General features: G+C 41.5%; 2 protein-coding genes across 3 annotated transcripts in view; both read right to left on the bottom strand.

Moving 5' to 3' along the window:
- The window catches only part of JAML (junction adhesion molecule like), a 29,613-nt gene extending 24,333 nt beyond the window's left edge, over positions 1-5,280 (bottom strand). The window contains exon 1 of the mRNA XM_021708650.1: positions 5,211-5,280. The gene's annotated coding sequence lies outside the window, so the exon portion shown is untranslated. The remainder of the gene's footprint in view (positions 1-5,210) is intronic.
- A 3,843-nt stretch (positions 5,281-9,123) lies between these two features.
- MPZL3 (myelin protein zero like 3) overlaps positions 9,124-17,882 on the bottom strand; it is a 22,386-nt gene continuing 13,627 nt past the window's right edge. The window contains exons 4-6 of one of the 2 annotated variants that reach the window (XM_008050926.1): positions 17,174-17,339; positions 15,047-15,110; positions 9,124-10,244 (exon numbers count right to left, since the gene is read on the bottom strand). In XM_008050926.1, coding sequence (XP_008049117.1) covers positions 10,218-10,244; positions 15,047-15,110; positions 17,174-17,339 — 257 coding nt within the window. In that variant the 3' untranslated portion in view covers positions 9,124-10,217. The remainder of the gene's footprint in view (positions 10,245-15,046; positions 15,111-17,173; positions 17,340-17,882) is intronic. The other variant, XM_008050918.2, reaches the window with a different exon arrangement.

The raw sequence follows: 17,882 nt of genomic DNA, 5'->3' as shown, positions 1-17,882 counted from the left end.
TTACTGTAGAGATGAGGTCTCGCTGCCCAGGCGGGTCTCGAACCCACGGGCTCAGGCAATCCACTCACCTCAGCCTCCCAAAGGCGCGGGATTACAGGCTGAGCCACCGAGCCCGGCTCAGACTTCTTTTTATCCTAATTAGTAGAAATCAGTACACTAGAAATCAGAAGTTGATATGCAATAAACCAAAGCAGACTAATGCTAGGTACTGTCTGAATGCTTTACACACTAACTCATTTAATCTCACAACCCTATGAGGTTTCACAGATGAGGAAACTGAGACACAGACTGGTGAAGTGACTTGTCAAAGAATACACAGCAAGTGGTAGGGCAAGGATTCAAACCCAGGCATTCAGGATCCATGCCTGTGTTTTTGCCATATTATATTGCTTCTCCATGTTTGGAAAAGTAATCAGTATTTTCAAGTGAAGCTTCTCTGAACTTTGTCAAAACAAGATTAATCTGCTCCTCCTGACTGAATGTTCTTCCAATCCCCATTGCTCATGCCTTTGCCCAGTTACCTCCTACTTATGGTTCAGATCTCAAGTTAAATGTCATTTCCTCAGAAACTTCTCAACCATTCATCCCGGGTCGGATCCTCTAGTCACATGTCTTCTATCTCAATTTACCATGGCCTTGAGCTTCTAGGCTCAGGTGACCCTTCTGCCTCAGCTTCTGGAGTAGCTGGGACTGCAGGCACATGCCACCATGTCTGGCTTTTTTTTTTTGGAGACATGAGGTCTCACCGTGTTGCCTAGGCTGGTCCTGAACTCCTGGGCTCAAGTGATCTTCCTGCCTTGGCCTTTCAAAATCCTGGAATTACAGGCATAAGCCACCAAGCCCAGCCACCATACCCCTTAACAGTACTATTTACCTCTTCCTTGGGGCATTTGTCACAGTGTCTGATTATCTATTTATTTGTGTGCTCACTTAATTAAGGTGCTACTCTCCATCCCCACCCTCAAGACTATAATCTCCATGAGGCCAAGCACAGTACCTATGTGTCACTATACATCCAGTGTCAACATGGTGTGAGACACAGGGACCCACTTAGTAACTGTAAGGTCAGAGGTACCGGGAGGGCGGGGCGGGCCTCGCCTCAACAAGATGGCTCCAACCGGGACCAGGCCGGAACTAAGACTGTCCCAACCAATGATCGCTCTCCCCAATCCCCCTCACAGCTTTCTCAGCGTGCCCTTTATAAACCTGTTGCCCATCTTGCTGGGGGCGACTTCTCTGGCCCACAGCTGTAAGGACCAGTGAACCTTGCCCGGGATTGCGCTAATAAATTTTTCTTGGCTCCTTTGTTGCCGTTTCGCCTGGTTTGGTTTCGTTTACCTTACAGTAACTACTTGTCAAATTAGTTAATAACACTTTGTACATTTACCAGGAACACTAGTCAAGTTTAAATTTCCTAGTTGGCAAATATTTGGAAAATTTCTATCTACCTACCTATTTATATACAAATAGATACAGACATACGCAAATTCTAAATTTTATATATACATATATATCTGAATAACAAAATTCTGATTTCATATATATAGATAAATAAAATGAATCTCAGTTTTTAAAGACCCAATCATAGCATTCAGAAGCACTTGATAATAGACACTATTTAAATTCTCAACATCTACCCTGCTTCCTTCTCTTTCCAGATACTTAATCAGTAGATGTTCTTGAAATAATTCTGTGTAGTACATTATCTCATATGTTGGCCAAATGTTTTGACCTGAGCTCATGGCTCTTTTACAATATAACTCCTAGCAAATATCTTCTATCACTCCTGGAAAGCTGTAACTATCAAGATCTTCTTTCCTATTATTAACAGTGTAGGGGATTTTAAAATGAGCAAATGATTTGGACACGTATCTCTCAGAAAAAGATACACAAATGGTTGAAAATGTATATTCAAAAATGTTCAGGCCAGGTGTGGTGGCTCAAGCCTATAATCCCTACACATTGGGAGGCCAAGGTTAGAGGATCACTTGAGCCCAGGAGTTTAAGACCGGCCCAGACAACATAGCAAGACCTTGACTCTATTTAAAAAAAGAAAAAAGAAATGGAAAGGAAAAGAAAAAATATTCAACATGAGTAATCATCAGGGAACTGCAAATCAAAACCACAATGTGGTATCATTTCACTCCAGTTAGGATGGCTATTATCAAAAAGACCAAAAATAACAAATGCTGGCTAAGGTGTGGAGAAAAGGGAACTCTTATACACTGTTGGCAGGAATGTAAACTAGCACAACCACTATGGAAAACAGTATGGAGATTTCTCAAAAAACTATAAATAGAACTACCATATGATCCAGCAATCCCACTACTAGGCATTTATCCAAAGGAAAGTGGACATCTGCACTCTCACGTTTATTGCAGCACTTTTCACAATAGCCAAGACATGAAATCAACCCAAGTGTCCAACAGATGAATAGATAAGGAAAATGTGGTATATACACAATGGAATGCTATTCAGCTGTTAAAATCTCAACATTCTCAGCAACATGGGTGGAACAGGAAGACAGGCCATTAAGTGGCAAAAACCAGGAACAGAAAGTGAAACACCATATGTTCTTTTTTTGTTTGTTTGTTTTTGTTGTTGTTGTTTTGAATTGGAGTTTCACTCTGTCACCCAGACTAGAGTGCAGTGGCCGCTCTCGGCCACCGCAGTCTCAACCTGCTGGGTTCCGGCGATCCTTCCACCTCAGTCTTCCAAGTAACTGGAACTACAGGCGTGTGCTACCACGCCTGGCTAATTTTTTGATTTATTGTAGAGATGAGGTCTGGCCAAGTTGCCCAGGCAGGCTCAGGTAATCCACTCACCTCTGCCTCCCAAAGTGTGGGATTACAAGCTGAGCCACCGAGCCCAGCTCACATGTTCTTATCCATATGCAAAAGCTGAAAAAAAAAGTTGATCTCATGGAAGTGAAAAATAAGCCAGGCTCAGTGGCTCAGCCTGTAATCCTGCGCCTTTGGGAGACTGAGGTGAGTGGATTGCCTGAGCCCGCAGGTTCATGACCCACCTGGGCAGGTGAGACCTCATCTCTACAATAAATCAAAAAATTAGCCGGGCGTGGTAGCGCACGCCTGTAATTCTGGCTACTCGGAAGGCTGAGGCAGAAGGATCGCCGGAGCCCAGCAGGTCGAGGATGTGGTGGCCGGGGGCGGCCACTGCACTCCAGTCTGGGTGACAGAGTGAGACTCCAACTCAAAAAAAAAGTAGAACATGTGATACTAGAAGCTAGGAAGGGTGGGAGAGAAAAGATAGGGAGAGATTTGTCAAAGGAAACAAAATTACAGCTAGACAGGTAGAATAAGTTCTAGTATTCTATACCACTGTAGGATGACTATAGGTAACAACAATGTATAATTCCAAATGGGATGTTGAATGTTCCCAACATAAAGGAATTAAAAAATTTGAGATGATGAATATATTAATTACCCTATTCTGATCACTATACCTTGTATATGTTGAAACATTACTATGTGCCTTGTGAATATGTACAATTGTTATTACCACTATTATTTTGAATCAGAGTCTCACTCTGTTGCCCAGGCTGGAGTGCAGTGGCACAATTACAGCTCACTGCAGCCTTGAACTCCTGAGATCAGGTGATCCTTCTGCTTCTGTCTCCCAAGTAGCTTGGACTACAGGCACACGCCACCATGCCTGGTTAATTAAAAAAATTTTTTTTGTCAATTTCTATTTCTATATTACCCTAACTGATCTCAAACTCCTGAGCTCAAACAACTTTCTCACTTCAGCCTGTCTAAGTACTGGGGTTACAGGTGTGAGCCACCATGCCTGGCCAATATATTCAATTATCATGTGTCCATGTTTTAATAGTTATAAAAAAGTGTAGGGGAATTGTTATACTTGGTATAATTATGACAGGAAAATAACTTTAGGAAAGAGATTCACAACAATGAGACTACCACATAAGATGTGAATGTTACCCCCAAATATTACCATATTATGAGACAAAATAAGAGAGAGCTGCTGTCTCTCTGTCAAAGTGTTTGCTTCTAATAAGGACAACCAACCACAGAGCAATTAGCCAACTGCACAGACTGTCTTTACATAGTCTGCTCCACCTGTCATGCTAAGTCCCTTCAATCTCTCCACACATTGCTGTGGACCTCTGGGCTCTCAGATGTTTTAGATATACAAGTCCACATAACAACTAAGAGGCTTGAACCTCTTAAAATGTGCCTTCATTTTTCCTTTCCAGGCCATTGAATTCAGACTGTAGGTTACATGACTTCTGAAGCACAGTCTGGGTTACATCAGTCAACCCTCTACCTGAATGGGACCATGGAGATCATTCCTACTGCTCCCTCCTTCAGACCAGGTTATACCTAAATCGTTCTGCATCAGTCTTCCCAGCATAAGCGCTGTGCAGAGGGTATAACAAGTATGGACAATAGCCCAACTCTCCCAGGAGGCTTAAATTCCTAACCTCTAAAGGTTAACTATTGGCTTGTGTAGAATGGGAGAAGAAAAACTGTGAACTATAATGATGTGAGAGGATGGATTTGTACATCTGCTTCACTATAGTAACCTTTTCTTACTATCTATGTGTATCCTATAACATGTTTTTTACCTTAAAAATACACAACAAAATTTATTTTTAAATAAAACAAAAATACTCTCTTCTAAAAAGAAAAACAGTAAAGGAAGAATTCTGCCATGAGTTCATAGTCACAGCTCTCCCAAAAGCCACAGGTGGCTTAAAGGCTGAAGCCTTAGCCAGGCATGGTGGCACATGCCTGTAGTTCCAGCTACTTGGAAGGCTGAGGCAGATGGATCGCCTGAACCCAGTAGGTCAAGACTGTGGTGGTCGTGAGCGTGCCACTGCACTCCAACCTGGGAGACAAAGTGAGACTCCAACTCAAAAAAAAAAGCTGAACCCTTATCACAGTCATTGTCATGTACTCTTATTATGAGCAAACCTTGCTCCTTGCTTCTCTGAGGGTCTTAACATAAATTACTCTACACTACAGAAACGAAAGCAACACTCACTAGACTACCTTACTTATGTCAGCCCCCCTGAAGAAATAGAGAGTTCTGCAATTGTGGCCTCACAATCCTAAGGATTGCCAATTAAACCAGCCTTCCTCTGCATGAGAAGCAGCCTTCAGAACCGGCCTACTTCTGAGTTAGAAAAGTTGAAATCATGGCTTAAGGAATGTAAAGCAATTGCTTACCTGAGACAAAGAGTGCCCAGGAGAGGGAACGCATTGAAAACTCCCACAGCTGCAGTTCCTATGCCCGACTGAAGAGACTTCTGTCTACACTCTAGGTCAGGCTCACCACAAACCCAGTGCGTGCCTTCTGAAGTGGTTGTAGAGATGCAAACAGGAACCTCTAAATTAAGGTTCTCGTTTCAGTCATCTGGCCCATTACCCAATTTCTGTTTATACTTTCATTCTAAAAAGAGGTAACAGATCTGACTTACTGAGGTGAGCCTCACACTCCAGACCTCTGCAGATATCATCTCCCCTTCTAGAGTACAGTCTCTCTGAGGTAGGATCTTGAATGGCATCAGGCAGACATTTGCTGAGAAAGAAATCGTCTTCGTGCAAGCAAAGTACAATCAACTTAAGGTTAACACAGAACATTGGGCTCTGTGTTTATGATATAGCACTTCTCTTATATTTTTTCTTAACACAGAGTTGCAATACAGGCAGGCACTCCTCCAGTCCCTGCTTTCAAAGCTATATCTGCCCTGTCCTCCAATTTACCTCCAGTGTAGATTTCCTCTGACTGTGTAACATCAGCATTTCTGGAACACAGGCAGCAATTTATTCCCCTAGAGAACTCCTTGGGTGACTTGGGCATCCTATGTAAGAGCTCAAGGCTTCTTCAAGTCAAGATACCTCACAGTCATAAGTCATCACTTCAAAATAAGTGTTCTCAGTGTACACACCTTCAACCTTGTCTAGACTGGCTTGACTCAAGCAAGGACCATGCTGCATAGTCCTTGAGAAGTGATGTGCTGGAGAGCCAGCAATTTCCACAGCATAGATAATCCCATCATGGCTTCTTTCAAACTGCCAACAGTTTAACAGCTGGCTTGCAAAATTCCTACAAATTTAATATAGGTTGAGTATCCTTTATACAAAATTCTTGGTACCAGAAGTGGTTCAGATTTCAGATTTTTTTGGATTTTGGAATGTTGGTAGAATAGCATCCCTAATCTGAAAATACAAAATGCCTTAGTGAGCATTTCCTTTGAGCATCATGTTGGCACTCAAAAAGTTTTGGATTTTGGAGCATTTCAGCATTTCAGTGGTGTGTGAGCTAGCTTCTGCACACCACTGAATTTATGCAGGCTCTTGCTGGGGTACAGCTCCAACATGACTGGTTGCATGCTGCTGCAAACCGCAGCCTCCCTCCTGTTGCACGTGACAACTCCCACCTTACATGTAGATACTTGGACATCAAAAGGTAGCCTGAAGGTGCAAAGAATTTTATTCACTATGATGCAGTAAATATACCAAGAGTTACAATGTCTGTGCATAGAGACCAAAAGTGTACACCCTCCAGCAAAAAAATAAAAACAAAATGGCAATGAGGTACAACAGTTAATCGTCCAACACTGGAGTCAGAGGAATGGAGCTGCCTTTTCTGTCAGCAAAGTTTCAAGTTGTGCAGTTAAATCAACAGTCTTGGTCCACTCCTTATGGGTCTTCTCACAGTTTCCCTTTAGAACCATAGCTGAGTGAAACAGTAGAACATTTATATTCAGGACTTGGCCTCCAGAATTTTTTTTTAAAACAAAGACACGCAGCCTTCTCTCTTGAAGCACCAGTGCCCAATTCAGGAGCTGCAGAGGACTAAGATGTTCCCCAAGTAGCCTGAAGTAACAGGTCTCATGGAAAGTACAAAGCACTTTATAAATTCACATTTTGCAACAGAATAAAAAGACTGATGCATAAAGTTCCTAAGTTAATGTAACCATAAGTAAAGACTTCAGCAGTCAAAGAAAAGTTCTGAAAGGTTTTTAATCCCTTCTGAATTAACTTCCCTTTCTAGACAAGGTTGGTCTCCACAGGTATGATAAGAACCTATGGAGTAGCAAAAAGAGAAAAAGGATAGCACCTTACAATATATTAAAACAGTGGGTCAAACAAATAAAAACATCTTTTTTTTTTTTTTTTTTTGAGTTGGAGTCTCACTCTGTCATCCAGACTGGAGTGCAGTGGCCGCTCCTGGCCACTGCAGCCTCGACCTGCTGTGCTCTGGTGATCCTTCCGCCTCAGCCTTCCAAGTAACCGGAATTATAGGCATGCGCTACCATGCCCGGCTGATGTTTTGATTTATTGTAGAGATGAGGTCTCGCTGCCCAGGCAAGTCTTGAACCCGCGGGCTCAGGCAATCCACTCACCTCAGCCTCCCAAAGGTGCGGGATTACAGGCTGAGCCACCGAGCCCAGCTTAAAAAAAAAATCTTTATCTTCCTTCCATCCTTAAAGAAGACAGGTGTCTGTACACTGCTTTGTGCTCCTTTGAAGAAAAAAAGCTGTAACCCAAACCCAAGCCTGAAGGAAAATGATAGCAGTCTATGACTGGGATGTTACCACAACCTATAAAGTAAACTAAATTACCGACTTAAGCCCTTACCATGAAGGACTCTATTGTTCAGTCACTTAAAAAAGGAAGGGACTGGTTCAAATCAAGATTAAGGCTACAAAATAGCATGACTGGGTGTTCACAGAGTATCATTTACCTAAAGTGACAAGCATACCACACTGCATTAATCCTCACAGCACACCTGCAAGGAAATCACAAGAAGGCAGAGTCAAAATTGGTTCCTCATTTAATGGGATGTGGCTTTAAATGTGTTCTTGTAACAGCATCTTTCTCAGAGAAATGAGGACCCACAAAAAGTCCCCCTCACAATTAGAACTCTATCTTAAATCACTGAGAACCCAAATTATTTACTCTCATTACTCAAATTGTTTTCCTCTCTCTGTGAATGTATCAGAAATGGTCATGTCAGCTTGGCCTCAGACAACCACATACTTAATAAGTGGCTAAAAAACTGTGAAAATGTAAATATTTAATCCTGTCTTTGCCTCTTCTACTTCTGCATGTGACCAAAGGTAAATCATACTGTAAATCAACTAACTAGATTCTCCAATCTACAGACTAGGTTAACAAAAGAGGCCAGGCCAAATCTTTGAGACAGCTCTAACAACCCAATCTTTAAAAATTACATCTTGGCAACAAAAGAAAGAGAGAGAAAACTGACATTTAAAATAAAGTACAGTCAGCCGGATTTGGTGGCTCAACCTGTAATCCCATGCTTTGGGAGGCTGAGGTGAGTGGATTGCCTGAGCCTGCAGATTCGAGACCCGCACGGGCAACTTGGTGAGACCTCATCTCTATAATAAATAAATAAATAAATTAGCCAGGCGTAGTGGTAGCACACGCCTGTAGTTCCAGCTACTTGGAAGGATGAGGCAGAAGGATCGCCGGAGCCCAGCAGGTCAAGGCTGTGGTGGCCAGGAGCGGCCACTGCACTCCAGTCTGGGTGACAGAGTGAGATTCCAACTAAAAAAAAATAAAAAATAAAAATAAAATAAATAAAATAAAGTACAGTCTATAATGCTATAATATGGTAACCTCCTAAGTCACCTAATGAAGAACCCTGGAAAGGGACCATCCTGTTGAAAAAATAAAAATGAGAGACAAGATAATTGCTGTTTCTCGAAATTGAGAAGCAAACTTTATTACATTGCAGAGGACTACTTAAATATACACTATCATTCCTTCCTGACACATCACACATGTATGTTAGTAGCTTATAGAAAATTCTATATAAATTAAAATGTGAGGCCGGGCTCAGTGGTTCAGCCTGTAATCCCAGCACTTTGGGAGGCTGAGGTGAATGGATTACCTGAGCCCACGGGTTCGAGACCTGCCTGAGCAACTTGGCGAGACCTCATCTCTACAATAAATTTTTAAAAAATTAGCCAGGCATGGTAGCACGCACCTGTAGTTCCAGCTACTTGGAAGGCTGAGGCGGAAGGATCACCGGAGCCCAGCAGGTCGAGGCTGCAGTGGCCGGCAGCGGCCACTGCACTCCAGTCTGGGCAACAGAGTGAGACTCCAACTCAAAAATAAAATAAAATAAATTAAAATGTGAAATAGGTCACTGTAGCAGAATAGAGGAAACTGTTACACAGTATTGAGAAAGCAGAAGGGAAAAGCAAAGGTTATGTACAACCTCATCTCCTCATCTAGAATATTATGCAAAATCAACTTGCAAACACCATAGTTTACTCATAACTGGTGCATTTTAGAAATCAAAAAAGTTTTGAAAAAAATACAGGTGACAAGATTATTTGATTGCAAAGAACTTCTAAAATATTCTATAAGCCCCATTAAAAACCTTTTGAAGAGCTTTTCTTGCCTCTAATCTAAAAAGCCAAGAGGGAAACCACAAATTAGTCAGCTATAACTAAATTAGTCAGTAAATAACAAAGACTCTTTGGCCCAAATTGCACCTAGCAAAACAAAAGAAAAAAATGCTTCTATCTCCCCATTCCTTTCCTTAATTATAAATTGATGGCACTTTATTTAATACTTTAAGCACCCAGTCAAAGCAATGACTCTTGATCCTACCAACTCTAAAGAAAGTAAGGTTATGTGCACACTCCAAGTCATACAAACACCAGTAATGATGAGGTCACCAACCAATGAGTATATGCTTTATATTAACTCACAACTAAAAAATGTACATGAAGCAAAAAACAAAGAATACCTATCCCAAACAAACATTTTGTCTGGTAGTACATCAGCAAAGTACAAGCTCCACTTCATTAAAGAAATTATTTTGACTTCAGCAGCGTGGCACACATTTAGGATTATCCTTCAAATAACTGGAAGAAAACATGTAATCCATTCAAGAGCAAAGGCAAACCACAATGTATCTTTTTGCCCAGGAAAAGAATTTCTTCATTCATTTAGAGCATAACTTATTAAAATGGGAAGTTATGAGTCTCTTCGGAGAGTTTTTGAACAGTTTATAAATACAACGATAATATTTCTTCAATAAATAAAGGGTTCCTGAAGTCTTTACTGATGCCTCCAGGGTCCTCGGTCACTGCTGTCCGGCAGTTCCATTTCTCTGAGAGGCTTTTCCTACTGGTGGAATGGGATGTTTTCCATTATTAGATGACTCTTCTAATATCACGCAGACTTTCATCAATATGCCTCTTCGTAGTCTGAATCCTGGAGGGGAATGATAAGCAGGCTTGTTGTATATGTAAAGTAAAATGCTCCAGTCAAAATTTAGGCAAAAACCATACATTAGGATTCTCCAAATGGAACTTAGTTTGGGGAGACAACAGTGAAAGGCCACACAACACACCCAAGTCACAAGACCTCAAAATAATCAGTGTCTATTGGGCTAATTTCTGCTTTGAAGCCCTAGTTAGTGGTTTCCTTTTCCTTGGTGAATATTTTTTAAAACTTCAACACACAGCTGGGCTCGGTGGCTCAGCCTGTAATCCCGCGCTTTGGGAGGCTGAGGTGAGTGGATTGCCTGAGCCCGTGGGTTCAAGACCCACCTGGGCAATTTGGTGAGACCTCATCTCTACAATAAACCAAAAAATTAGCCGGGCATGGTAGTGGTTCCAGCTACTTGGAAGGCTGAGGTGGAAGGATCGCCGGAGCCCAGCAGGTCGAGGCTGCAGTAGCCGGGAGTGGCCACTGCACTCCAGTCTGGGCAACAGAGTGAGACTCTACCTCAAAAGAAAAAAACAAAAAAACAAAACCTTAACACACAAGAAAGAGTGCTTGTCTGCAGCACAATGTGTAAGATTGGGGTTAGGAATTTAGGCTAGGAGTCAGTCTGCCTCTGAGTTCTGTCTCTTGTTGGCTGTGTGACCTTGGATAAAGTTATTCAATTTCTCTAAACCTCAGTTTTCTCATCTATAAAATGGAGATAATAAAAAACACACTTCATAGAATTGTTATAAGAATTGAATGAGACAATATATGTAAATTACTTAGCACTGTGCCTGGCACTTGGTCAACACTCATTCAAGATTAGCCTTTCTTACCCTTATTCTTATTATTCTTATTATTCAAATTCATATTCATTACTTCTAACTTCAAGTGGCCCATGGTATATCACATTTCTCTAGTCCACACAGTCTCCTGTTCGCCTAGATGAATATTTCACACCTTCTTTCTTTCTCCAAACTTCCAACACCTCCTTTTCCCATCATTCTCAGCTGAAGGCCTTGCTTTTTGCTATCACTGGGAATAGAGAAGCCGTAGGAAGGGAATTTCCACATGCCCATCATCACATTTGCCCTCTCATCTGCATCTGGGTCCATCTACATGGCCTTCCTTACTATTCTTCTGCACTCCTCCTGCCTTTACCTAAGGCCAACATCTCCAACTCAGGCACTAGATCCCAGCATCATCCCAACAATCTTCCCCACTCTCCTGCAGCATCAGTTCTTCCTTCTCTACTAGATTATTCCCACCAACATACAAATGTACTCAATTTCTCCCACCTTAAAAAGAAAAACAGCCAGGTGTGGTGGCTCACACCTATAATCCCAGCACTTTGGGAGGCAGAGACAAGAGGATTGCCTGAGCCCAGGGGTTTGGGCCAGACTGGGCAACTTGGTGAGACCTTGCTCTACAATAAATCAAAAAATTAGCTGACATGGTGGTGTGCACCTGTAGTTCAGCTATTTGGAAGCCTGAGGCGGGAGGATAGCCTGAGCCCAGGAGGCTGGGGAATGAGGTGAGCCGTGATTGCACCATTGTAGTCCAGCCTGGGTGAGAGTGAGACTCCAACTCAAAAAACAAACAAACGAATGGACAAAAAAACCCACAACTCTTGCCACTTCTCTCTACCTACTACTCTCCACTTCTCACAGTAAAACTCCCTAGAAGAGTTGTTCATAGCTATTGTCTCCAATGTATCTTTTTTGCAATCTTTCTTGACCCTATCCCAGTTAGGTTTTCATCCACACTATTCCACTGAAACTCCTTTTGCCAAGGTTACCAATGACATCCATATTACAAATAATCCATTAACCAGTGCTCAGCTCTCATTTTACTTTGCCCAACTCAGCAGCAAATGACACTGTTAATCACTCTTTTTTCCTTGAAGCATCTTCTTCCCTTGGCTCTCTGGAGAGCCAAACTCTCCTGGTTCTCCTCCTACCTCACTGGCCACTCCCTCTCAGCCGCCTTTGTTAATTCCTTTTCATTTCTCCATCATAGAAACCTTGGAGAGCTCCAGGCTCAGTCCTTTGACCTCTCCCCTATCTACACATATTTCCTTGGAGGAAATGTCTCTATCAGCCTCTATCTACTAATGGCTCATAAATTTTTATTTTATTTCATTTTATTTTATTTTAGTTTAGTTTAGTTTAGTTTAGTTGTGGAGAACAAGTGAGGATTTGGCTCCTAAATTGACATATCTGGTCTACACCTTTCTTCTGAACTCCACACCCACAATTGCCTACTCCATGTCTCCACTTGAAAGTTTAATAGGTACTCCAAACTTAGTTGTCCAAACCCAACTTCTGATCTTCCTCCTAAAAATTTGTTCTAACCACAGAGTTCCACATATATGAAAATGGCAACTCTATTCTACCAGTTGCTCAAGTCAAGAATCTTGGAATTACCCTTGACTCCTCTCATTTTTTTATACATACATGCAACAGTAAATCCTTCTGGCTTCACCTTCCATTTATAATCAGAATACAACCACTTCTCACTACCTCTGCCACCACCAGCATCTTCCACCTGGATTACTGTGAATGCCTCCTAATTGGGCTCTCTGATTCCAGCATCTTCCACCTGGATTACTGTGAATGCCTCCTAATTGGGCTCTCTGATTCCATCATTGTTTCTTACCACCCATTTTCAACACAAAAGTCAGAGTAATGCTCTTAAGACACACATTTGTTCCTAGTGCTTCTCTTCTCAAACCTTCCAATAGATTCCATTTCATCAAGAGTAAAAGTCCAGGCTGGGCATGGTGGCTCATGCCTGCAACCCAGCACTTTGAGAGGTCAAGGCGGGAGGATTACTTAAACCAGGAGTTTGAGACCAGCCTAGGCAACATAGCGAGACCTCATCTCTACAAAAAATTTTTTAAAAATTAGCTGCGTATGGTGGCATGCATCTGTAGTCCCAGCTGCTTGGGAAGTTGAGATGGAAGAATCACCTGAAACCAGGAGGCTGAGGCTGTGGTGAACCATGATTGTACCACTGCACGCCAGCCTGGATGACAAAATGAGACCCCGACTCAAAAATAAAATAAAAGAGTAAAAGTCCAAGTCATTACAATAATCTATAAAGTCCTATAATACCTAGATGAAGCATTATCTCTCTGATTTCAACAAATACTATTCTTTGCCTTACCCTCTCCCCATCCCTGCCACACTGCCTTCTTGCTCTTCTAGAAGATACTAATCATGGCCCTGCCTCAGAGCCTTTGCACCTGTCATTTCTTCTGCCTGAAATACTCCTCCACAATAACTATATGGTCTGCTTCTTTTAGGTGTTTGCTCAATTATTATCTCACTGAAGGTGTTTCTATAGATCCTATTTAATATCATCCCACCTCATCCTCCTTTTCTGCTTTATTTTTCTCCATAGCATTAAGTACCATCTAATATACTATACACTTATATAAAAACTTTAGGCTGGATATGGTAGCTCACACCTATAATTCTAGCACTTTGGGAAGCTGAAGAGGAAGGATTGCTTGTGCTAAGAAGTTCAAGACAAGCCTGGGCAACATAGTGAGACCTCATCTCTACAAAAAATCAAAAAGTCAGCCAGGCATAGTGGAACAACATGTAGTCCAAGCTACTTGAGAGGCTGAGGCAGAAAGATCACCTGAGCCCAGGAGATCAAGGTTGTGGTGAACCATGATCGTGCCACTGCACTCCAGCCTAGAAGACAGAGTGAGACTCCAACTCAAAAAAATTTTTTAGTTAGTGCTTGTATCCAAATTTAAGAGAAGGTGACATTTCAGCTGGGTCTTGGCAGATGCGAAAGAGTGTTTTAGGTGAATGACTAGTTCTTTGAGGGTAGGAATTTATGTCAGTTTTGTTTACTGCTGCTTCCCAAATATCTGAAATAGTAAACATAGCACATGTCAGATGCTCAATAAATAACCATTGGCTGAATTAATATCTCAAATGTGGATAATAACCATGTGACACTAACTTATTTTGTGTTATAAGAATATTCAAAACCTCAAGGGTTGCTATGAGGTCCTCTCCATTGGCATTATCTTTCTCTCATCTTGCCTACAATACTCAAATGCACGAGAGGAGAAACAAAGAACATCACAATGGGTAATTGGGCTGAGATCACCTAGCCAAGAGCTGAGCCCTGCAACAGGTACAAAGGGGGCTCAAGTTTAAATTCTGCAGTGACAGGTGTGCTTCATATTAGATCATAAGTTGTTTTTGACCTGTTTCACAGGTGAGACATCTCTCACATCAGAGAGTCTTTCCTCCTCCTAGGATCCTAGAACAGGCACACGAGGCTATTAGTCATAGCAGGTACTCAAAGGGGATTTTGAAATTTAAATCAATCAAAACCTGGGCCTTTCAATGTGGTATTTCTTTTTTGATACAAGACATCAAGTTACCTAAAATGTTACATCACTATCTCCCTGGAAAATACTGAGACTCAGCAGAAAACTTAAATTCAGGGTCTGGGTCAAGCCAATCAAAGTTTCCTAGTACAAATTCAGTGACATTTGACAACCTTTTTTCAGGATTTTCTGTCAGCAGAGACTGCTCTTCATAGCCCCCTCCCTAGCCTAAGAACACCACTCAATGCCCATGAGACAGAAGATAAAATCATGGTTATAATTGGCAGGTGTCCCCTGAGACCAAAATGTTTTGGGGGAAGATGCTGGTTCATACCTTGTTTAGACTTACCCACATATACTCTGCTGCCTCTGAGGGCAAAGGATTGATTCCCTTAAGTAAGCAGGAAAGTAAGACATCAACAATAAACAAAAACAGTGGGGGACTTACCAGGCAGTCAGCACAACGGACACAAAGTCTTGTCATGCACGGATCTTCCTCCTCCTGGTCAGTGCTGTAGAAAGAGGACAAGCCAGATTTGAATCATCATTATCCTCAATATAGTAGAGCAGTTAAAAGTACAGGTATTGAAATCAGACAGGTCTGGTTTTAGATTTCAATTCTGTCACTCACTAGTTGGGTGACAGGAGCCTGTTTCCTCATCTAGGAGCCTGTTTCCTCATCTATGAAATGCATATAATACCACTTACCCTTAAAGTATAGTTGCTAGGACTAAGTAAAAAAATAAACACATGTGAAACACATACCATAGTACCTGGCACATTGTAAGTGCTCAGTAAAAAGGAGTCAGAATCATTTCATTCAGAAATGCACTGGGCACCAACAACATCTGAGCATTGCTAGGCTGGAGAGAAAGAGATCAATAAAACTTGTATCTATGCAAAGCTCACCATTTCAAAGAGGTGAGAGACCTGTTAAAATTTAATAAGTACATTATAAGACAATATGATTAGTGTTTTAACAGAGTTCAGGTCAAACTGTTGTGGCAGCAAAGAGCAGGGAGTAGCTAATTCTCTCCCTGGAGGACTCAGGGGATCTATTTCAGCTGGGTCTTGGAGGATAAGAGAGTTTCCAGGCAAACAAGGGAGGGAAGGAGGGCATTGGGGGGTGGGGGGGAGTGGTGGTGGTGATGGTGGTAGTGGTGGTGTAAGATGTGAATAAGTACAGTATATTTAAGGGGAAATATAAGCCCATCGAAGCTGGAACGTTAGGTGAATGAGAAGGAATGTCAGAAAACAATGTGACTTAAGATTATAAAGGGTTTTATATACTATGCTTATAAATATACATTGGTTTTTTATTTTATTTTAAAGATATAGGGTAGAATTCAGGATTCGGTATATAAGTGGTCAATGCACAGGTGAAGTTTGGGTCTCCTATTGGTCCTCACTTCACCTGGCTCAGGTACCCTTATTGTTATTATGTGCCCCTAACATTAGGATTTTTACCAAGAGTTCTTTACCTTCTTTGGGCCACAGATTCCTTATAAAGGGCACAGGACATTATCTCTCCATTAAATAAATGGATATACACAAATATACATACAGAGAGAGAAAGAAAATTTTGGACCTTCTCAATATACGACTCTCCTTCCCAGGTTAAGAACCCCTGTATAGACAGGAGAGAACCAACAGAGGTTGTATATACATTTTTGTTACAATTTTCTTTTAGTATATTTGTTTTTAAGGAGTATACTGGATCATGCCAGGCAGAATGATGTTTAATAAAACCTTTCGGCCAGGCTTGGTGGCTCAGGCTGTAATCCCAGCACTTTGGGAGGCCGAGGCGAGTGGATTGCCTGAGCCCACGGGTTTGAGACCAACTTGGGCAACTTGGTGAAAGCTTGTCTCTACAATTAAAAAAAAAAAATTAGCTGGGCTTGGTAGCATGTGCCTGTAGTTCCGGCTACTTGGAAGACTGAGGTGGAAGGATTGCTGGAGCCCAGCAGGTTGACGCTGGGGTGGCCATGAATGTGCCACTGCACTCCAGCCTGGGCAACAGAGTAAGACTCCAACTCAAAAAAATAAAATAAAATAAAATAAAATAAATCCTCTCAATAACCACAATCCATTTAGCCCCTCTTCAGAACATATGCTGATCAAGAATAGATCTTGCTTATTCAAACAGTTCTTGCCCTCACAGCTACTCTTAAACAGTGCTCAGGCATTTTCTCAGGAGATATCAGTCAGTGACAAAAAATAAGGAGAAGAGGAAATAACTGACTTGAAATTTCCTTTGATTTTAAAAGAATAAAATCTCTATTCCGAATTCATGTATAGAATCATGGCATTGTACAATCTGATTTCCAAAGCAGAAGACTAGGACAACACTATTAGTTCTTCCAACTCTCTCTGAATTAACGTTCACAAGTTTCATTTTTAACCTTCTTTTTGGTGCTCCTCAGCAGGACTATTCTCACTCAAAATAAATTTCTGCAGCAGAAGTAAACTTGGTCTGGAAGGAAGGTGGGCATGGGTGTTGGGCTCTGGGTACTGCCTAAAAGCAAGGATCTGAGGAGGAAATAGGCTCCCTGCCCAGGGCTCCTGCTGAACTTACTCATCCGAAACCTCAATAGATGACTTCTTATAGCCAGACTTGCTCCGCTTCTTCAGCCTAGCAGCCTTCCTCCCCATTCTCACCAGCAGCAGGACAACTACCACTGCTGAGGGCAGGAAGACAAGGATGGAAAGGAGGGACACCGAGGACAACATGATGCCAAAACCTAGAAGAAGAAAAGAAGATGAACGAGAGATGTGCAAAAATGCCTCCGATGACATGAGCTAGGTTCTCCTTTTGCTCTTAAATTCTTTCTGATTACAAAAGGAATACATTCATTGTGGAAAATGTAGAAAATAACTAAAAGTATAAGAAAGACTAAAAATGTATTCAAAATCCTACAACCTAGAAATAACACCATGCAATCTTCATTCAAAGGGTATTGGGTGTGGGTGTACACAGGGGGTATATTTTTTGAAATAAGGATAATATTTTACATATTGCTAGCCTCCTTTTTTACTTACTGTATAATAAAAACATAAAAATCCCTTCCAGCTGTGATGTTTCACGACTGCATAGCATTCTACCATATTGAATAATGTATTGTATCATTCCTCTAATGCTGGACATTTGAGTTGTTTCAAATTCTTTGAATCTACAAGTCATGTTAGGATAACCATCCTTGTATGTAAATCTCCACATTTAGCTCTATCTCTTTTTTTTTTTTTTTTGAGTTGGAGTCTCACTCTGTCGCCCAGACTGGAGTGCA

This window comes from Carlito syrichta, unplaced genomic scaffold (genome assembly GCF_000164805.1).
Source record: "Carlito syrichta isolate Samal-C Ts95f unplaced genomic scaffold, Tarsius_syrichta-2.0.1 Scaffold63326, whole genome shotgun sequence".
Lineage (NCBI taxonomy): Eukaryota > Metazoa > Chordata > Mammalia > Primates > Tarsiidae > Carlito > Carlito syrichta.
The sequence above is the reverse complement of the archived record's forward strand: the minus strand, read 5'-3'. Positions and strand labels throughout refer to the sequence as shown.